The 23313-nt window shown below is 44.2% G+C and overlaps 1 protein-coding gene across 1 annotated transcript in view; it reads left to right on the top strand.

Annotated features, from left to right (window-relative positions):
- Positions 1-14887: 14887 nt before the first annotated feature.
- MYOCD (myocardin) overlaps positions 14888-23313 on the top strand; it is a 90826-nt gene continuing 82400 nt past the window's right edge. The window contains exon 1 of the mRNA XM_045526941.1: positions 14888-15234. Coding sequence (XP_045382897.1) covers positions 15180-15234 — 55 coding nt within the window. The 5' untranslated portion in view covers positions 14888-15179. The remainder of the gene's footprint in view (positions 15235-23313) is intronic.

Below are 23313 nucleotides of genomic sequence, written 5' to 3'. Positions count from 1 at the left end.
ATTTCAGAATGAATCCACACCAATACTGCATGGTGTTCCAGAAACATCATCTATATCCCTCACCCCCAAGCACAAAAGTCAAAAAGTCATGTCAAAGAGTACCAACTGTATTGAACATCAGAAGGTTCAAACACAAATGATACATAGAAACTTCTGTGCAAACCAAAGTAGCAAGGGAAAGTGATAAGGAAATTCCAAATGTCCCCAAGTGTTCCATTTAACCTCCTGCTCCTGCCTGTGTCTTGGTCCTGACCAAAGAGCTCCAGATGGAATACATAGAGTGTCTGGGGCCAGCGCGGGGCTGTGTTTTGACTGGGAGCTGGCGTCTCGCCAGGTCGGGCCTTCACTCCGTCCTCCTGCATGACCTTAGCCCACTTCGGCTGGCCGAATTATTTAAATGTTGTACATTACTAGTTAATAGACACAACATATTGAAAGTTTTACAATCAAATATTTATGCTGCTAGAAAACATTTTACATTATCTTTAAACAGCCATGTCATCTATTTATTTTCATTCTCTGATCTTTCTGTTTTGTATCAGAATTGGAGAATTTAGCCTATTTACCCAGAAGTAAATATTATGATGAAAACATTGGGCAGCTCAGAAGTAGACTTAGTAAAATGCAGAAGTATTTTTGTTAGTGTCAATTGCACAACAGCCCCTGCATGGTAATAAATTAAGAAATTTCTTTGGGATGTTGGAAGCATGGAGATTCCATACTTTATGGTTGGACACTGTCTCTACCTGCCTGACCCCTGAGGTTGGAGCTACCTAGCAATTCTTTCCGGCCATGAGTTCTTTTCTGCAATGGAGAGACACTCTTCTGGAGCATAGAGGCAGCATTTGCAGGTGACTGCAGTTGGGGAAATACATTTAATACAGAACGTTGGGCTGCAAGTAAGAGTTGACAGTTGATGGTCTAAAGTGTTCTTTTTGGTAGCTGGTGGTCAATAAGGCTTCAGGTTGGCCTCCTCCTTGCTTGCCAGTATTCCTAACTTCTGAGTGCTTCTCCTAACTCTGCCCTGTGCTGTTGCTTTACTAGACTTTGAGAGCTAGTTACCATGTTTCTGCATTTATCTCTGCCCTGCAGAGGGTCCTGCCAGTGTCTTCTTTTATCGCCGAGGTAGACAGGAAAACCCTCCATGTTTATTCACACACTTGTTCATTTCCAAAGAACACTCTTAAAGACACAGGGAAGGGGCTAGAACTTCAGAAGGCACCACCCTCACGATGAGCCTTGGTCCCCAGTCTCTGACTTTAGGTGTTCAAGACCTAATTACTGCCCCTTACATTTAAAATGGTTCTTTTGTGCTATCTCTTGGGCTTCCTTGCTTCCTTTTCTAAGCTTTAACTGGGCTCCCAGTCACAGTCTTAGTCTGTCTCACTCCTCACTTTGGAGGCTGAGTAACCTGCAGCCCCCTAGAGGTTACTTACGTACCAGGAGCCCCATTAGATTTGAGGAAGGCGGTGTGTGGGTTTAGGGTAACACCAGTGTTGGAATCTAAGCCCCCTTCTCAGTAGCCTTAGGCAATTTCTCAACCTCCTTAAATGCCAGCTTTTTCTTCCACAGTAGGAGGATGAGACATAGGTCACAGGACTGCTATGAGGGCTCAGTGAGGATTGGGTGTGAAGCACCTCATGCTACGTTTGGTCCAGGGTCAGCACCCATCATTCGGGTATGGGTGGCCTGATTCCCTTGAAGATCCCTGCAGTCTTGACCTCCTCAGTTTCTTTCTGATACTGACATGGTTTTCCTAAGTCATTACCTAAACATTAACTCTCAGCCAACGGGTCATAGCTATAAGAAGACATGGGAGATAGATGGGTAAAAGAAAAAAGAGAAGGAGTGAGAATAAAGAGAGATTGGGGGGAAATGCAGGTTTAAAAAGTGCATGCTTTACAAGAAATTACTGATCCTATTAAAAATGCATAGTCAGTAAATAGAAAGTAAAGGAGAGAGGCCCCTTTCTACAAAAAATACAGGACACAAATGACACAGGAACCCAAAACCTGGGACCCATCCCTGGGTCACAGAAACCCCAGCTCGCGTCCTCAGGTGAGCACTTGAGCAAATGAGTCCGTTTCCATGGGTCTCAGCTTCATCTTCAAAATGAGGTGATCGGACCAGATTTATTCAACAAATGCTTAGTAACTGCTTCCCGAGCACCTGCTATGGGGAAGGCACAGTTCTAGGCACTGAGGTTACAAAGGGGCACAAGAGAATCGAGGTTCCTATTCACATTCCAGTAATGGACACAGGGAAAAAAACCCAAATAGATAACTAAATGAGATAATTTTAACGATAAGGGACTTGAAGAGAATGAAATGGATAAAAGTGTTTGGGAGGAGGGCACTGTGTGAGACAGAAAGGCCAGAGCAGTCCCTTCTGTGAAGATGCTAGGTCTGTGAACAGAGACCAGGTGTGCAAAGCTCTGGGGGCCGGACATTCCAGGCAACAAGCACGGCAAATGGTTGCGGGGTGTGTGCAGAGGGAGAGCGGAGCCTGAAGTGAGGTTGGCAGGGCGGGGAGGTGCCAGCCTTCAGGGGACTTTGAAGACAGTAAGGAGCAGAGGGGACCGGAAAATTGAGCAAATGGAGGTCCAATATTGAATTTAAAAATATTTACAAGGATGTTGAGTGGAGTAGGGAAACCACAAAGCAAAGTACGATCCTGGCAGGGCTGGGAAAGCAGGACCCCTGACCGCTCCTAGCACTGAAGGACGAGGAGAGAGTGGTCACGGGGACACACATGGAGGGGGGCTGAATAGAGGGGACTTCTTGCTGGGAGCCTGATGGGGACCCTGGAAACAAATGCCCTGACCTTACCCTCCACTCCCTCCAACCCCTGCCAGAGATCCCCATTAGCTGGACACACGCAGAAGCCAGAGGGCAAAGGAGTCTATGAATGTGGGTCATATCGGTCAACCTCGCCCGGCGCCCCCCGGGGTGAAGAGTGGGACAGAGGCGAAGGAGGAAGGTGCAGAGGGGCAGAGTGAAGCTGTCCAGAGACAGCCACAAGAGCCCTGATAAGGCGTTTGGTTTCATTCTAAGGGCATCTGGAAGCCACGGGAGAGTTTTAAGCAAGAGAGTAGCTGGAACTGAGTTATGTTAAAAAGGTCCTTCTGGCTGCTGTGTGGAGAATGGACTTCAGAGAGCAAGCTCGGTGGCTGGGGGAATGTTCGGCAGTGATTCCACCACCTACGTAAGAAATGCGCGCTAATGTGGTCTGACATGGCGGCTGAAGATAAAGAGAAATAAATGAGTTTAGGATATACATCAGGAAAAACATTTACAAAACCAAATTCTACCATTGTCATGAGCTAAAGCAAAGCTTCCGTGCAACCTTAACAGAAAATAAGAACTGATGTGTCCCCTCCATGCTGCAAACTTTGCAACGTCTGGGCCAATGCCAGCCCATGTTGCTTTAACAGTGCAAAGTGCATGAAGATAAATTTACCAGCTCTATGCTGTTTTTATTTATAAGAAGCAGAAAGAAAATAAAAGAACTTTTTTCCAGTCCCAGCATGTAGAAAAATTATTTGTCCAGTCGACCCGACAAATAACAAAGAGTAAAACCTTCCAGTTTTATTGTTGGCATTATCATAAAGAACATGCTGTGCTTATTATCTGCTTAAAGGCATTTCATTCTGTGTGATGTTGAAGTGAGTTATCATCTTTACTAAACAAATAACATCAGTATTTTTTTTAATTCCATAGTCATGAATGTTTGCAAAAATTTTTTCCCATCTCTCTCACTCTTTCTCTTTGGTGATACTTTGGTCAGACGTTAGAAATGCTTTTGCTGTGTCCCCAGATGTGGTGTCATTTCCAGCTAAAGAGACTGTTTCTAAATTCCATCAATGCAGCTTCAAGGATCAGGCTGCACCAGTGATGAACAGCTTCGTAGCTGCTGTCATAGTATCAATTCGAGTCATTCATTTGCTCCTAGGAAGTTCTGTCCTATAATAAACCTGTACAGACTATTAAATTCACACTCTTACGTAAGGTAAGCCTATCATGGAAAGTGGTCACAGACCAACGAAAATTGTGGAAGGGTTGTTTGGTCACTCTGCACGTAAAAGACTTACCAAATATTGTTGAGAGGATTGATTATTGTTACAAAATTTACATATGAAGATCACAACTACTAATACCTTTAAACATAAAGAACAAATGTGTGAGTGCTTCAGACATACCTGAGGTCAAATGCCAGCCCTGCTACTTACCCAGCCAGATAACCTTAGTGAAATTGCTCCACCTCTCTAAGCTGGGCTGCTCGGATTAATAGAAGGTGTGAGGGCTTTGGGCAAACACTGTTTTGCAGGACTCCTGTCTACATAAATAATTTGAGTTACTCAAAATCAGCATGTCAGCACTCTCCTGGAAGCCCAATCTCGAGATCCCACAGAAGAAACAACACAGGGGTAGGTAGCGGCTCATAAGGCTGCCTTCCTGGGACTAAGTCTGGTCAGGAAGCCCCAGGACAACGCACCGGGCTCAGGTTCTGGGCATCTGCTTGACCCCACCAGATGGGGTAGAGGATTGGAAAGTGCCCTGAGGGGAGAAACACAGGCCAAGGGGCAGGGCCCACCCTATCTGACGTGGGTTCAGAGCACCTGGCCCAGACGCTACCTCTGACCTCCACAGTTCCCAGGCACCACAGGAAAACTTAGAAAATGCCAAGGGAGGCACTCCAAAGCACAGGGGTGTCCCTGAGATGTGGCATCTGGGGTGGAGGCCCTGCGTGCCTTGGCCTAAGGATGGTACTCTCGCTGAACCTCAATTTCCCTACCTGTAAGACAGGAATGAAAATCCTACCTACTTCCTAAGGTTAGTGTGAGTATTAAATGAGATAATACAACCATTCAGATTCCTAGCACATAGTAAGCATTCACCTAGTGTCAGCTGATGTTGTGTTCATGTCTGTATATATAAATATATACACACGAACATGTATGCTATAGCTCAGTTTCAGAAAACCTTTGCAGACAGAGGTATCCATCAGCATTTACCACTTGGCTGCATTCTCTGGCAGGTGTGGTGGATTTAATACATCTATCTTCAAAATCACTGACCAAAAAGCCAAAGGGGGGGAGAAGGGCATACACAGAACCTTTAGAATTATTAGCTCTAGCTTCGTAAAGTTCTGCCCAAGCAGATAGTAGTCTACGGGGTTTTTTCTTTTCAAATACAGCTTAAAAACAAAACTTCCAAAGTCTAAATGCCTCAAAACTGAATGCAATTGCTTCCGTTATTATAATTAACTTAAGCATGCACCATTCCACATTTATATTTCCAGTGAAATCTTCAGAAAAAACTCAGATGCCAGCTAATCCAAACTTGGGGGGTCTGACTGCAGCATCCCTGGCAACGGCCGCACCCCCTGCCCCTCCCCACCGCGTCAGCCACGTCAGCTGCAAGGCGCTGATTTCATGCAAGGACAGTTTGCTCTGATGTAACAGGACACTGTTTAAAGGACGTTGAACTTATCACTGGTTTGGAATTGCTCTGGCAGTTTTACCACAAAAAAATAATAATTATTATTTCCCAAAGAATTATCATTACAGACTCTACATAGGTAGCATTTGTGGAGCACTTTAAAATATATAACATTTTTCTCTGCACTGTAGCTTTGTCCATGACTGTGTTGGTTGACACTTGTGCATTCTAGCATCATCATTACTGTCACCACCACCATCATCGTTAAAATCATTATGGCTCTTATTTTGGGGAATTTACCATGTTCCAGGCTCTGTCCTGAGTGCTTTATATGTATTTGCCCATTGAATTCTCTGTGTAACCTATGAGCTAGGTAGAGGTTAAGTAACTGTCCCAAGGTCACAGAGGTAATAAAATGCAGAGCCAAGGAATTGCACCTGGGGGCCTGGCTCCATAACCCACACCCTTTGCCATAACTACCCTTTCTGCTAGTATAGACCCTGCATATAAGATGAAGAACTACCCCACCAATGGCTAGGTGTTTCAATAACTGTCCTTCCAAACCCAAACCATCTGTAGTCATGCACATTTTATTGGACCTTCTAGGATTCTCATTTGGTCATTTTTAACAAATTTTCTGTCAAACACGCTGGAAGATATCCTAGACTCAACTCTTGAAAGCCTTAGACACACAATTACTGTTCTTTAGTTTTAAATGATAATGTAACAAAATCCTCAGTTTTTTTTTTATGGAATGGGTCAGTACCAAGGTCAGTTCGTAATAAAGATTTTTCCAAAAAAAAAAAAAAAAAACTCAGGAATTGGCAACGTACTGTAAGAAAAGACTGCATGAGCCAGGAAGCAACTTAGAGATGTTTAAATTTCCCTTGACATGAATGCCGACCACCCAGGGGAATAAAAAAAAGAAAAAAAACTGCCTATCCCAGACAGGCAGTGATTCCGGCAGGGCACGTGGCTACCCAGAGAGGGAAACCCGAGCAGGCTTCTCAGTCACCTGTCAAATCAGAGGCCCCATGAGCTTGTGAAAAGAACAGTCACACAGAAGCCTTGAGACCCAAGACCCGGGATGAGCTCTGTCTCTAACTAGAGGGGCTGCTTTTGGTAAATCAGTGAGCTCTCTCCATTAGCAATTTCTTTAATGGTCAAAAGTATCTTAAATCCTTCCCTGGATTGCAAGGAGGCCATCAGAGGAAAGTACACACGAAAGGGCTTTAAACAGTTAAAAGTACATATGACTTTGGGAAAAAGAAGGGTGAAAACAGCACAACTGTAAAACAGAAAGATCCTCATCAAGGGGGTTACATAAGACAGCCTGGGGTGGCCAGCTGCTGCCTGAACATCACGTAGGTTTAAGCCTGAGGAATGCCCAAGTCAATTTCTATAAAACTAGCGTATCTGTTCAAATCTTATTCACAAAAACGAATTTTGCTTCAGAATTCAGTGGCTCTGAACATCCCTTGGCCATTTGCTGGACTGAATGATTTTTTTTTAAGTCTCCTTCTACTGAACACTGGGTTCCTGAGACAGCTTCCTGAGGGTATCGCTGGTGAAAAAGCCTCCCACCATGAATATTCTTTACTGTTATCATTTTAATAGCACTTGGAATTTTTCAGACATTCTCACTTGGAATGTACTAGTTTTAACAATCAAATGTAGGTTTTTAGCTCATCTGTTCTAACTCCTGAATGGGCCATGTTGTTTTCAGAGAGAGCCATATATCCTGCCCAGACAGTGTCCCCTAGGCCTGAGAGCTGCCCTCCCTGACTCACGGCCCTGGAAGTGTGGGGTGAGGTGAAGAGGCTTAGGAAGCTCTGAGGGAGTGTTGTCCACTAAACAGTCCTGCCAGCCCTCCCCACTCTCGCTGCACATGGGGCTGGCCCTTCACCATTCCTTAGCCATAATAGGCATCCTGGGTTAATGAGACGAGGCACGAATGATTTGCAAGGTCACCTGAAGCAGGTCAGGGATTTATGGGCCTCCATTCTGTTTTCTGGGGAGCGGAGGAGATGGCTTGCAAACAAGGCAAAGGGAGGAGTCAGGAAACAAAATGTGACCAGTTGCACCAAAAAAAAAAAAAAAAAAATTGAGAAGAGAAAGCAAACTCCCAGATCACACTTTATGAACCAGAAGAGTGCATAGTGTGGTACCAGGCCCTGAATGGAGTGAATCAGAACAAAACAGTCTCTACACCCAGGCATCACACAAGCAACCCCTGTTGGGCAACTACTTTTGAAAGCCACCGTATAAGATTCCTTGGTGGATTCAAAGAATGTATGATGTAGCCAAAGCCCTCAAGTGTACATCTATTTGCAGAAGAAAAGATAAAAGACAAGAAACATTAGCCTGTATATAATAATTCAAATGTAAAGTATGTCCAAGGGCAGTTTATCATGGGATGAGTAACATAGGAAATTAACAAAATAGGATTAAAAGGAAAATAGATAGTGGGTCACAGACATAAATGAAAACGGTATTCCAGTTCCCTAATAGCCTACAAACTAGTAAAGGAATTTTTACGTTAAAAAGTCATTGACAATACTCTTTGACAAATGCAATAATGCAAATATATACAAGATAAGAAAATAGCAAAACAAGGAGGGTGTAATTAACTGTCTGCCTGGGCTGTCAGGAAGAGTTCCTGAATAAGACAAAGTCTGAGATGGTTTTTGAAGCATAAATAGAATGACTTTAGACAGAGAGGGGAAGAAAGACACTCCAGGCAAAAGAAACATCTTAGGTAAAGAAGAGATAGAGAGAAAGGCCCCCACTGTGTTTTTTAAAATTGTTTGTTATTGCTAATATGTAAAGCATGAAGCTGGGAAGAAAGGGCAAAAAATGAAGTAGGAGAAGTTGACAGGGGCCAAAGTACTTGGAGCTTTCTATGTCATACTTAGTAGTGTGGACATGATCCCTTGGCACTAGGGAGCCAAAGAAGGGTTTAGGAAGGAAGCAACAAGATCTGGCTTATGATTTAGAAATATCACTTTGATGACAACATGGAAGATGGATTGAAGCAGGAAAAGTCTAGGAGGAAGGAGCCCACTCAAGAGACACATGTGATAAACCAGGGGAAAAATCATCAAGGCCTGGAAGGAAGGAAGAGGCATTAGTGATAAATAAAAGGAAGTACATTTCATTCAAGATGTATTTAGGGAGGAGAATGGATATGGCATAATGGTAGATTGAGGATGAAGAGAATGCAAGAATGTGGATTGTAGACCAGTCCCAAGCCAGAAATTAGGTGGATACTTTTCCCACTCATTGGAATAAGCAGGAAAGGAGAGGAAAGGAAGTGCAGGAAAAGGAGTAGGTTTGAAGGGAAACTCGGTGACAAGGAAGTGCTAACTTTCATTTTGCACTTGTAGTTTTCAAAGATCTTTTGGGAGATTCAAGTGGAGAAGGCATTTGGATAAAAGGGTCTAGAGCACAAGAGAAAAGTTTCAGATAGAAACTTTTTGGAAGGAGTTTTGGGAGGGAGGAAAGAATCACAATGTTCAATCTCAGGAGAACCTAGAAAGACTGATAAGTGTCTGTTGGACAACTAGGTGATCCTTGCTCCTCTTGGTACCCTCCAAGCACAGAAAAAGACAAGTACAGTAGAAGAATTTGCACCATGAAAATTGCACCTACCCAAGACTGAATGGCAACTAAGAGTTCATCTCTGTGCAACACACTTCTCCATCATCCATATTCTCTGTGGCAAGCAGGTGACAGCAATGAGACAGCCCCCTCAGATACACCTTGGACCCCCAGAACACTGTCACTGCATGAATCCAGCTCAAACTAGCTTGAGCGATACCCCTATGTCATGCAACCTAAAGGCAAGAATGGCGCTGGAACAACAGGAGGGATGGAGTCACACGCTGTTACAATGTATGCACATCCTTTCTGGTCTATGCCTCTCTCCACTGTCTTAAAGTCAGAGTAAAAAAGACACATGAAGACAAAGAAAAGCAACATAGCGACCCTGCCTTCCAGTAAATGTGGCTCAACCCCATGGCTTTAAATCTGGATGAGTAAATTGTATATTCTTTTCTTGGGCAGGAGCTAGGATGGAGAAGTGCAGAGAAAGAAAGGGTCAACAGCACTGCTGGCTGGCAGGCGGAGAAGGGGCTGTGACAGATCCCTACAACTGAAGCTACTTTCTTTACGTTGTTTAACTTTAAGTCTTTGTTTAAATTAAGCAAAAGTCTTTTTATATTCACTCTCATGAAAAAAAGCAGGTTATATTAGCAGTGTGGCTAACACAAGTTCCAGCTGAGATGTCTTTACATGAACTAGTGGAATAATGACACTGAATTTTTGGTCGGTTGGGACTTTGTGGATGATCCCATCACTGTATTCTTAGTCCCCAGAGGTCCTAGACCAGATCTGCTCTATTTTTATGTTCCCTGTGTTACTGGAACACAGTCTGTACTTAATAATATTGCTGGAATTGAAAGAAATTGAGAGGCTGAGGCTGCATTTCTTAAAAGATAATTAATTCCTCAAATAGGTAACTTGGTAGTACAGATTTCATCCTTCCTCCTGGAGCCCAGATGGAACCTCTTGGAGATTAGAAGGTAAATGTCACAGCAGAGGTGACAAAGCAGTGCCAGAGGAGCCTCACTCAGCTTGCAGACCTGTGCTAATAGCTCCAGAGATGGACTGACCATGAAGTTAATGAAGCTTAAGCTCCACGACCTTCCCCGCTTCAAACACACACACGCTTGCCCCAGCCTGCAAGTGCTGGGAGTAGCTGGGAGTTGTAGAGAGTTCCAGGCAGAAAGGGAAAGCCAGGATGCAATTAGGAAGCATTTCTACATTACCATCTCAGGCCAACTGACTAAAGGATCATTGTATAAAGGAACTGAATCCTCCATGCTGCAGTTAGTTGTCATTTCATTTCTCATCCTCTGTAAATAGTCATTCTTACACTAAAGATCGTGTCTATAGATTTGCATTAACTTTTTAAAGGGCCCTCAAATTGTATAAGGCCCAGATCCCACAATCTGGGTCTGTCCCTGATTGACTGATAGTGTCTTAAAATATTTTTTAATTACTTATAGTTTGTTCACATTTTAAAAAGCCAATACATTTAACATTACAAACTGGATTTCCTGTTTATTTGAGCAATAGGAGGGTATGACAATGAGGGTCCATATTCCCTCCCACATGGCTATGTTACCTAGAGCTAGGTCATGGCTGCCCCACGCGGACAAGCCAGCTGTTGTCCAGTTTGTTGCCTGCAACCCCCACTCCCACGCACATTTTCTCTTATCTCTGGCCCACTTGGGTCAGTAGAGTTTGCAAACCTGTCTCTGTGCTGTGTGCCTACCAGGGCACTTGCCACAGTGACTCACACACATCCCTAGATGCATTTTCAATGAATGGATGAAAGAGGAACAAATGCTCCCTTGAAGTTGCTTATCCATCAAACATGCAAAAGAAAATAGCCAAGAGGTGATGCCAGGAACAGGCACTGAGGACAAGAAGAGCATGAGACCCATAAAGGCAGTGATGACCTCAGTGGGGTGAGGGGACTGTGCTAAGAAGGGGCCTCTTCAGTGGGGAGGACTGGAGGTCCTGAAGCCAACATAGGTGAGCTGTCCCTCTGCTCACCACCCTTTGCCCTGTCTGGGACCCAACGACTGACCTCATGCTGCCCCTGGGAAAGGAGGTCTGTAAGGGGTCAGAGTTCAAGCTGACTACCTTGTGCTGTGCTCTGGACTCCTACCTACAGGCACAATCACTCCCATTTTGGTGGGAAGCTAGGACCACTCTTGTGGAAGACAGAATTCTAAGGTGACCTCCCCAGTGAGTGACACCCTTGTATAATCCTCTCCGCTTCAGCATGGGACAGACGGGTAAATGTGATGGAAGCATTGCTATGACTAGGTTATATTATTTGGCAAAGACAGAGGGATTTTGAAAATATAATTAAAGTTCCTAATTAATATGACTTTGAGTTAATCAAAAGAGAGATCATCCTCGGTGGGTTTGACCCAATCAAGGGAGCCCTTTCAAAGAGGGCTTTGGTCTTGCTGAAGAGAGACATGCTTTGCTGGCCTTGGGGAAGCGAGCCATTATGGGTTCTAGAGCAGCAAAGAACTGAATTTCACCAACAACCAGTAAGCTTGGAAGAAGACACCAAGCCTCTTGAGAGTCTGCCAGCCCAGCCGGCACCTTGACTGCAGGCTTGTGAGACCTCGAGTGGAGTCCCCAGACAAGCCACGCCTGGACTCCTAACCATGGAAACCATGAGATAACAAATGGGAGTGTTGCTTTAAGCTGCTAAATTTGTGGTGGTGATTTGTTACACAGCCACAGATAACTAACGCCAAAGTACAGAAAGCCACAACTAAGGGGAAGGGTGCAGGACCTCTTGGGGTCACCATGGATGCCTGCAGATGGTGGGGGAAGAGGAAGGAAAGAGGCCTAAAACATGCCAGGAAAAGTGGTTCTGGGCACTCCAAATGTATTATTTCATTTAAACGTCCCGGCTCTCCTGGGAAGTAAATATTTCTAACTCCATTTTACAGATAAGATACTGAGTGTTTCAGAGGACTTTACTAACTCACTCCAGGATATCGGCTCATGTCTCTTCTTTACTTCGCACTCCTCACTCTAGGCCCCAGGACAGAAGGTGACAGGGTGGCGAGGCATGGGAGAAGCGCTGCCGACGCGGTGGAATTGCAGGATGGAGCCTGGTGGCCTCGAGAGGCACAGCAGCTTGGGAGCTCTGGTCTCCTCGGGAACATCCTCTCCAAATTCCACCCCCCAAAACATGTGGGTTTGACTAGAGACAGGGAAAGGATGAACTTCTATATGAGCATATTTACATTCAGAGATATTCCAAGCCATAGGGGGTTTAAATCTCAGAGGACAAATGTCAGCAGCTCCACACGACGATGGGAAAATTGAGGAGGGCCGTGGTTACCAGCATTCCCCAAATTCACCCAGAGAAAGAAACTATGCTCCCCTACACACACACACACACACACACACACACACACATACAGAGAGAGAGAGAGAGAGAGAGAGAGAGACACTCCTGGGCCTGCAGAGGGAAAACAACTTACTCTCGTCCGACTCATCCAGGTCATGCAAACCCTTACATTCAATGCTGGCTGCAGCTGATTTCATCCCAACTTTCACTGAAAAAATAATTCTCTGCTGAGTTGCCATGTATCTCTTCTCAGCCCCAAAGCCTTCAGGATAAAAATCTGTTTGGCTTTCGCTTTTTTTTCTTTTTTTATGTTGCTCAAAATAGTTTTCTTTACTCAGATAATTTTGCAATATTCCTTATCCCACCAATCTCTTCCCCGCAGAGGACCTCCCTGCCACACACATCTCCAAGCTGGGGGGAATTCTTCCAGGCTCTGTGGGTGCGCATGCCTGGACCTCCCCCAGCCCCCCAACCCCGCTTCACCTCCTGGCGTTGAAGACCAGGAGGCTGGGGCTGGACTGAGCAACAGGGAGATGTGAGGGAGGGGGGATCTTTCTGTGTGGCAGGCAGAATAATGCCCTGTCTCTGCAGGTTTGCATCCTAATCCCGGGAATCTGTGACTGTGTTACATGCGGTGGCAAAGGGGAATTAAGGTAACAGAGAGAATTAAGGACAGTAATTAGCTGATCTTACAATTAAGATGTTTATCCTTACAATACGGTTAAGGTGGAAGAAGGGTGCAGAAAGTGGGGAAGGGGTGTTATAAAGCTATAAAATGTGATAATACGTTGACCCACAATTGCTGGCCTTGAAAATAGAGGAAGGGGCTACCAGCCAAAGACCACGGGAGGCCTCTAGAAGCTGGGCAGGGCAGAGAAGCAGGGCTCCCCAGGAGCCTCCCCTGCTGACGCCTTGATTCTGACCCACTGGGACCCATTGCGGACTTCTGCCCTCCAGAACGGCAAGATAATAAATCTGGGTTGTTTTAAGCCACTAAATGTGTGGTAATGTGTTAGAGCAGGAGCAGGAAAGTAATACACGGTGTATGGGAATGTTACGTAGTCACCGCGACGCTCCTATACACCTAACCAGCCTGGGAACCGGCCTGCCGGACGCGGTGCCCAAGAGGAACGTGGGCTGGATTGCTCCGTCTCTGCCCTGCCACACCAGGAAGCAAGTTGTCTGTTTCTGAAGACCTTATTTACAGAAGCGACCTGGTCAGATCCAAAGCGCGAGCTCAAGAGTGACCATCCTGAAGTGTCTTCCGCAGCAGAGGATGGCGGCAGAGGCCTGGACTCAGGGCATCACAGGTTGTCCCCATGAACTATTGTCACATCAGGTCTCCATCCGTCACCAACCAGCCAATCTTTTCAGTGTTCAGCGTACTGAGACGTAGGCAGGTATGTACTTAATAGATGACACCAGAGGGCCCACGTGCATATGAGGTTGTAAACAAATTAAACCCATATTATGTACGTATATAGCGTGGCTTTTATTTTCTGTGCTGCCAACTATTAAGCTAGCATCTCGAGAGCAGGGTCTTTGTTTAATTTACTGATGTTCCTATTAACGCCTGGCCCATTCTGAACGTGCATTAACTCCCTGTTGGATATGGAATGGATGCTCCGCCGAGGAGGGACTCACTCGCAGGAGAAGCCTTGAACCTTTCCAAGCTCAGCCCAGCCGAAGCTCTGACATGCCCCCTGCTGCAGAGCCCCTCCCTGGTTAGAGCCCAATAGGGTGTTTGGCTCGTGAAGCTTCCCCCGCCTCCGCCGTTCCCGGCGGGGGGTGGGGAGGGAGCATTGTGTCCCGGCTGGATCTCCAGACAGATTGAGTCAGATTTGTGCCAAAAAACCTTATCCCAGAAAAGTGAAAGGCTTTCCATTTTCTCCGTGGAAATGTATCCAAGTCTGATAGTGGAGCTGCGAGACGTGTAATCGTCCCTGTCTGTGCACTGAGCCCCTCAAACAGAGCGGAGGGAATGTAGGGGGTCCGGTCGGTTGGAAGCTTTGCTTCTTTTCAGGGGGTCCGGCTTGTGTCCAAAGAGCCCCGCGTGGACCGTCCCTCGGGCGCGCACGTCTGGGCGCAGCATCGCCGCGGCTGCAGCGCGATCCCGGCGCCGCGTCCCCTGCGGGCAGGAGCCGGGCGGGGAAGTCGCGCCGCGCACACCCAGCCCGGGAGCCCGCGAGCGCGCCACCTGCAAGCCCGCCGCGGCGTCGCAGCCCTTTCTTCTGTCCTTTGCGCGTCGGCTCTCAGCTCGGCCCCTGGCCCGGACCCCCGACCCCCGACCCGGCCCTGCCGCCCTCCCGCGCGGCGCGCCCGGCGGCGCTCGGCCCGCTGCAAAGAGTTAAGAGCCGGCTCCGAGCCCTCGCCGGCCGCCGCAGGGCCCCGGCCGCTCGCCGCTCCTGATTGGCTGCGCGCCTGTCAGTAGTAAAGAGTATCAGATAGCAAACTTGGGACCTTCATAAAGGCGTGGTGGTGATACTCCGCAACCGTGGGCAGCCTATGACATCAGCCAGGAACGCCTGGGATGCCGCTGCTCCTGGCCAACCTCCGAGGAGGAGGAGGGTCCTGCCGGCTAAGAGTTAATTAGCCCCGCGCGGCGAGGGGGGAGGCGCCAGTATTCTGGGGACACTGGCGGCCACTGTACTCCCAACCAGGGGAGCTCACCGAGAGTTGGATGAATTCTGGGCTATTAGCTGCGGTCAGCCGCGCTCCCGAGAGCCTGTTCCTGGTGGAAAACAGGGGGCGTCTGGCAAAGGGACCAGCGGCTTCCTGAGCCTGTCAACATGACACTTCTGGGGTCTGAGCATTCTTTGCTGATTAGGAGCAAGTTCAGATCAGGTAGGGCTAAGGCATTTAGCGTTCCTTCTTACACTTTCCTCTGCTGCCATTCTCCACTCTAGAACTGCTTTCCAGCGAATGTTTCAAAGCCCGCCGTGGCTAGCTCAACTTTGTTCCCCAAAAGCACGTTTTGGAAGCGAAGAACTTTATCTGACTTTGGGGACCTTTTAATGTCTTCCGTTGTAAATGCTTTGAGTTGTTGAATGTGGTTTTTTGTTTGTGAAAAGGCCAATCCTTTTTTATTTTATTTTATTTTCCTCTGGATCTATGAATAGGAATTTTGGAGGGGTACGTCCAAAAGGAGCGACTTTGAAAATGAACAAATAAGGGATTTCAAGCTTGGGAGCTGTGTGTTATCAGTTGTACTTGCTGAGAAGATGGACCTGACACTGTGTATTAGGTACAGGGGTCACTTAAAATGTAGCTAATCCAAACAAATGTATTTCCCAAAAAAGTCACTTGGGGGAAGTAAAAATAGCAAATTTGGAGCACACCAAGTATTTGAAATGACATCACTGTAGGAAAAAAAAAAAAAAAGAAAGCCCAGTGCCACAAATATTTTTTCCCAAACCATCTGATATTTATAAACAGAGGATTTTCCCCCAAATTTCTGTGTTAGTGGCACATGGAGAAACTTCTCAAAAGATGCTGAGTGGAGGTGAGTAGAAGGGAGCGATGGGAACTCTAACTGCTCCTCAAGAAGGGTTTGTGCACGCGCCCGTGGAAGGCGTCAGTGTGTGGGTCTCCACATTTAGACAAGGAGACATTTGACTTCTGAAATTAGTTTTCAGTAGCTCTGCGTATAATGTTGGTTTGATAAGAGTGGTAACAATCCACTGAATAATGGCAGAACTTCTACTTAGGAGATGGATTAGCTTTATGAGACCTGTGATGTGAGCATAACAGGTGTTAGAAAGACGCTGGCATAGTTTGCTAAACCTAAGTTTTCCTTAGCCCTTCTAAACAGGGCCACCCAGCTGTTTCACTTGGGATGGATGGTTCGAAAATGAAAAAGGTGGATGCCGGAAAGTAAGGGTCATCCATGACTTTCTTAGGGGCCCTTGGTTTTTAGATGTCTGTGGGGTCAACTGGAGATTTTCTTAGGATCTGCACTGTTGAAGCAAGTTGAAAACTTAAGAGCTTTGGCACAAACCTCATGAAGCTCCAGGACGAGGTTGCCAGCCTGCCGGGCCAGCAGTGGATTACGTCTTTCCTTCCCTTCCCATGCTGTGGTAAGGTGGTTGGTCTGTTAATCAACTGGAGACCTCACCACTGCTTTGTAATTTGGTTAAAACTGCAAGGCAACACTGCCACCTTTCTGAAGAACAGAGGATGTAGATTTGTTTTGCATGAAGCTACATTCATTTCACTCTCTTGCCAGTTTAATGTGGGAGGGTGGGGAGGGGCTGGTTTGTCTCTAAAAGGGATGTGGTGATGTACTTGATAGTAGACTTGCAAAACAGACTTATCAAAGGAATTCTTCCTTCAGCTAAAGTACAGAGGAGAGAGAAGGCAATTTTTGTGCAGCCAGTAATTCCCATCTTAGCAGATTTGTGTAGTCCTGGGGTCTCCCAGGTAGACCCTGCAGACCCTTCTCTTGGAGCTTCAGAGAATTCCAGCCTCATTTTTCTTTTTAAGCTTGTACAGGATTTTATGTCATAAGGAAGGGTAGCTGGGGAAAAGATGATATCAAAGCAGAAGCAGGCGTGCTTAATCCTTCATCTTTGATAAACAGGCAACCTGGCGTCTGGAAAGGACAAAGTGGTTTTGGTCATCTGAGATGCAAGGACTGATAGTCTCTTGAAAGACAGGGGAAAAAAAAAACAAGCAGAATGTAAAAACTTAGAAAATGTAATGTTGAGGATGGTGGTTATTCTTTCTGGATATAATTATGAGTGGAGCCGCACCAGCGTGAGGTCTGGCTGGCAGCATGGTAACAAGAGGGCCTCTCTCTAAGAGAGCTCGGTTTGTTTACTTTGTCACTAAAAATGGATAATAAGGGCCTCGTTTTCCTCATCTTCATTTTGATTTCTCTCTCTCTCTGTTTTCTTCTTGTTCTTCTCTTCTCCTTCTTCTCCTCTTTAATGAGCAACTCAAACTGTAAACTCATACGGTAGTTTTTGTCTTGTTGCAAATATTGGCTTTGATAGTAGATACTGGTATTGTGTATTTCATTAAACGTATTTAAAAAAATAAATGCAGCTAAATTGTTCTCTGATGAGAGCAACGGACTTGCTATGACAGGGCTTGTTTATAAGTGAATAGATAACTGCTTGGATGCCAACTGTGTCTGACCAACTTTCTGGACGCTATATTTGAGTGACCTTGTGATTAACAGGACAAAATTATTATACAGCAGCAGCAAACTGAAAGTTTCCACATATGAACATGTTTAGTGATATAAACTCATCTTATCTGAGAGGGCATTGAGTGTATGGTTCTGAGTTTTTAGCTGTTGCTTCTACTTATTAGCTGTCTGACCTTGAACCTTATTGTATAAGTCTCTGTGCCTCCACTTGAGGCACCTGAATAATAAGGATGATTACAGAGTCATTGTGAGACGCAAATGGGATAATACAAGTAGAGCATTTAGAACAATGGCCAGCCCTTAGAAATACCTCACAAAATATTGATCTATTATTAATATTAATATGCAGTGGGATCCTCGGTTGGTCACTTCCTCTGTCTGGGTCTTGGTTACATAATCTGTAAATGTCGAAGTTTGGTGACATTTGATAGTTCTCTGAAAATCGGTATTGACTGTGACCAAGCAGAACTGTGATTGGTTTGTGTGTCAGTTGGGCATAAGGGGTAGGCAGTTTACATAAATGCAATAATTTGTGTAACTTTTAAACTAACCACATTTTTACAGTTTTTCATCTTTTCACTGCTATTCATTCAATATAATCACTGTCACTGTCAACGATTTTTCTCAGTATCAGTCTCGTGTCTTACAAAACACAAGGGCATATACATATGTGGTTTGCACACACACACACACACACACACATGCACGCACACACCTCATACACAAAGGCTCAAAAGCAGAGAGAGGTCCATTAATGGATTTCACCTCTAAAGAACCATCACGCTTGTTTTGCTTCTGTGTGTTTTCTCCCCACGTCCTCATCTTGAACAGCCCCAGCAAAGGCAAACTCTGGTGACTGCCATGACCTCGCCCCCACGCCCACAAACACAAGGTGGTCAGATTTAGCAAATAAAAATATAGGACGCCCAGTTCAATTTGAATTTCACACAATGATTCATTTTTTAAATACATATATAGCAATATTTGGGACATAGTTTATCTGAAGTCCTAATTTCACTGGGCCTCCTGGATTTTATTTGGGAATCCTACCTGCCACCTGAGCAGTCTTTCATCAATACTCTGCCACTCCGTCCAATATCCCACCAAGCTTTTGAGATTCTGGGTCCCCAAAGACTCCCCAAAATGCAAAACTTGTAGTTTAGGCATGAAATCGGAAGACTGGCAATGGGGAGGGGGTGCCATGGGAATGACCCCTGGGGCCCCTGGAGTCAAGCCAGCCTATGGAGTGAGGAAGAACGTGGGGCTTCGCTTTTGGTTCTCTGACCAGATAAGCTCGGCAGGCAGGCTGGTGCTCAGGAGGCAGGGGCTCTAGAAGTTGGAGCTACAGCTAAAAGAAACCAAATATAATTGCAAAGCAGCCACTCAAGAGCAGGGGCTGAACTTGGCTGAACATCAGGTAGTGGAACACACCAACACCGTGTTCTTCTAGCCCCAGTAGCACCCAGAATCAGGCCTCTGGTGCCTGTAGGTGTTTGCTTGTCCTTCCAGAGAAAGCTAGGGTCATCTCAGCAGGATTCTGAGGTCATCCCTCTCCGTTCTTTCTCTAGTCTCCATCTTTCAGATAACCTAAAGGACTACTGATTCCTACTTTACACTAGATCCTTAACATCTCTGAGACTGAATTTTCTCTCTTAGGAATTGAGGCTGGACTAACAGGTTGGTCCCCAAGATTTTTACCCTAATGAGCACTATTGAAGAAATTTCCACCATGAGCTCAAGAGAAGCCCAGGCCCTGATCCTACCTTCTCCAATAATTAGTTTTCTAGCTTAGGACAAATAATTTAACCTAAAATAATGCCTTTCCCATAATATATAATATATATGTATATGTCTCCAATTTAAATGACCTCTTTACACTTTTTTTTTGTCATCTCCAAGTAGAGGATTTTGACTAGTTCATCTCCGAAGTTGCTTCCATTCCTAAGATTTGATGTTTTTCCAAGTGAATGGCCTTAAGTATTTTTGTAAATGCTTGATCAAAGCATTACTGTATGAAAACACAATTAGCTGGAACTTAAAAGATGAATGCATTTTAATTCTTAAATGGTAATTTAAAATCTTTTTTAAAAGCCAAAGGAGCATCCAAGATCTGGCTCAGGACACATGCTTGAGACCATGGCTCTCTCCTCAAGTCCGACTGTACTAGATTTACTCCCGGACCATGGCTGTCTCCACCATCGTAATCACAATGGCAGATCCCAGCCCCACCTTCCTGCCCTGGTTTATTCCATAGCTCTTATCACACTTGAACACACCAAACTTTTCACTTGTTTACTATTTGCTTGTTTCCTCTACTTTTATTCTCCAGCATCTAGAACAGTACTTGGTATAGGAAGGCATCCATTAAATACATGTTGAGCAAATATGTTTTATTCTTTCCCCAAAGACTATTCAAAAGCAATAAAAATAAACAATATATGTTTATTGTTAAGCATATGAGTATATGTGTGTTAAAACTAGATTTAAAAAGGGAGGAGTGAATATGAATACAAAATTCAGAGTTGTGGCAGGGTGGGAGAAGCTAGAAGGGGAGACAGGGCATAGCTCACAGGCTAGCAGGTTATTCATGTGGTTTTTAGGTTAGGCCATAGTTTCATGCATGTTCATTATTAAGCAAATAATTAAATGAGGGTCATTTATGGATTAATGAGGATAGTGTGACAGTGTGTCATGGACCAAGGATTGTGATTAATCCAATTCTGTATACCTGAGATCCTTTAAAAAAAAAGTGTAAATTCTGTAAAACTAGAAAGAGTAGCATTCATCTTTTATCTGCTACAGTATATGACAGAAACAGTCGGTAAGATTTTGTCAGATTGGCTTGAACTAGATTGAATGGGTTCTACTCTAATTGGATTAAATTGTAGAATAGTAGAAGTGCATGGCAGAAGCAAAGTGCTCCACCCCAGGGTTAGAATTTTACATGCTTCAAAAAAGCCAAATTGAATAGGAGATGTTGGAGCATAATGTCTTTCATCTCCTTTATTTCCATCTAATTAGCGAGACTTTGCTAATAATCTAATGGAGAGTGAACAGATATCTTGCATCTCTGTCCAGACTGGGAAGGAGGAGCCAGCAGGTGCGTTTCCAAGGTCCCTGCCTTCCCAGTTCCGTGGGCAGAGCCATGGTGGGATCCTATCTCTAACTCCACGACCTTGGGAAAGTCAGCTCAGCTTAGTGGTTCTCCATTTCCATATTGGGAAAATGATTCATGGTCTTCATGTCCCCATGACTCTATGAGAAAAAGATCTTTGTAGAATCATTAAGGGCTTCTTTTACAGAAAGAAATCCATAGTCACAATGTGGGAATAGATTACTGGACCTGCTGGCATGTGAATTGCACAAGAGAGAAGCATGGAGCAGCTGAAAGGTTTTGATGGACATAAATAGGGTTAATAACAACAGCAGCCATTAACCAAATAATAGTTTTCCAGCTTAATGATTTTAGTACTTAGATTTTCAATTTTATTAAGCAGGTACTGCTTATTTTTTTCCCAGAGTAGCTAGTAAATCAGACTTTACTTAACCAGATTTTAATCATTATTCTTAGATAAAACATAGAGGGGCCTCCAAATTTTATTAAAATAAAATGTATCATTTATTCCCAGTAGTGTAGGATAAACAAGGCTGATTCCTGACTTTTATTTTTCCAGAGCACAGCAAAATGCCCTCTGGAACCACTGAACGGAAAATAATGTCTTACTTTTCTCCTGGTGGTGAGGGAAGATAAATTCTCTCCTTCTACTACTGGAGTACTTCTCTTGTCAGTACAATCACTGTGATATTTGCTGTATTCAACCACCTTGGAACACTAGAGAAGCAATAGAATTCAAAGTGAATTAAGCCACTGCACTATTGCAGAATGTGTTTATTGGGTTCTCTCACATGTAGGAATTTAGCTGTCACCTGGTGAGTATAGCAATGATGAGTGGATACCTAGGCTCTCAAATACTTGTTATGTCTTGATTAGCACCTCTCACCTCGCACCCCAACTTGAATGACCACATAAGTAAATTTTCTACTTATGTGATCAATCTGCTCCTTTTCCTCGGCCTCTTAAGTGGGGCAAAAGCATCACTCAGTTGTTTCTCTTAAGAAGTGGTCAAGTGGTTCCAGGGAATATCCCCATTTCACATACGGTGTGAAATCACTGGAAAATACCCCATAAGCTGTTCAGCCTTTCCAATTTCCAGAAACATTCTCCCTTTAGGAAGCCATTCAATCTTGTCTTCCTCATGACTGGCTGGGCTGGTTTTTCAGTCTGAGGTAAAGACCCACCAGGAACTTTTTGCTGCTCGATGTTGAACAGCATATTCTGGATTCAACTCTTTTTGGAGCCTTATTGTCCTGTCTAGAGCTTCCAGAAAAGGCTCCAAAGAAAGTTAAATTCAGCATTAATTAAACAATAGTCTCCTCAACACTTTAAATTTCATTATTATTTGTGTTCCCTTCCTGTCCTTGTCCAGATGCATGAAGATTTTTATGAGGTTATAATCAGATTACATGCATTCTCAGCCTTTTTTCAGTAAGCATAGTATCGTAAGTAGTTTGGAAACTGCTACATAGCAGCATAATTCTTGTTTTAAAGACTGTATCATATTCCACCAAGTGAGTGTATAGTAATTTACTGAAACATTTTCACTTATTTTAGAAAATTAAGCCAGTTATAATTTTTATATCAAAAATAGCACTACTATGAAAACCTTTATGCATAACACTACTATGAAATCCTTTACACAAGGAAAGAAAATATCTTTCTTCCTTTGGATTGTTTTATAGGCTATTCATCATTTAGAGCAAATGCCTAAGTGTGAGAAGAGGGTTTGAATCTTTATGATCCATGATGGTAGCTAGTATTTCTGGAGCACTTACAATGTACCAATCCTAATCTTAGGCCTACTTCTATTTGGCGATGAAAGTTTGCCCCCACAGTGGAACTAACTCAGAGTTACCTTGGGTACTTACTCAATGGTCACTGGTATTCAATGAGCCTTTCATACCTTTTCAGTAGAGAATGAAAAGGAAAATGAGCAACAATTGCCTGATACCTTTGGAAACTTCCATGCGGTCTGCTATTTGGGGACCACCTGTTACCAAATATGACTGATACCTCATCAAAGGAGAAGGACAGAGGACTAGGAGTTATTGAACCCATTATCTGTGGGCACTCCTATTATCTCATTTAATCCTTACAGAAATGCTATGAGACAAATCTGATTAACCACATCTTCTGAATGAAGAAGCTGAGGCTCAAAAGTGTTAAACAACCTAGAAGCCAGATATGAACCTGTTTGTTCCATTGTGCCGTGACAATTATCTCTATTGTAATCAAAGCTCCCACCTGTCTCCCCACTCCACCTGCCACACACACACACATATTGCCCAGTAGATTTAATATACCTCTTTCTGGGCCACAACTCCACACGTATACCCAATTGCTGTTATTGTCTGTGATTTCCCAAACAGTGACTTATCAAGTGACTTGTTTCTAGTACTAATTAATCTATAAATTACACATGCCATTCCCCCCAAATCCCAGGATCTTAAAATGAAACTTGACTATGTAAACCTCAGTTTATGTGAGAAAAAAAATTCAAGAAAGTTTTGAAAACCAACAATAATAAGAGATTTGCCCTAAGACATTAAACATAGTTATATAAGAAATATCTAGTAATTAGTATCAGCAATAAAACAGAAAAATATTACCAGCAGATCAGAATTGTGTGTGTAGATTCACACATATATATACA

Source organism: Lemur catta, chromosome 15 (genome assembly GCF_020740605.2).
Source record: "Lemur catta isolate mLemCat1 chromosome 15, mLemCat1.pri, whole genome shotgun sequence".
Lineage (NCBI taxonomy): Eukaryota > Metazoa > Chordata > Mammalia > Primates > Lemuridae > Lemur > Lemur catta.
The sequence above is the reverse complement of the archived record's forward strand: the minus strand, read 5'-3'. Positions and strand labels throughout refer to the sequence as shown.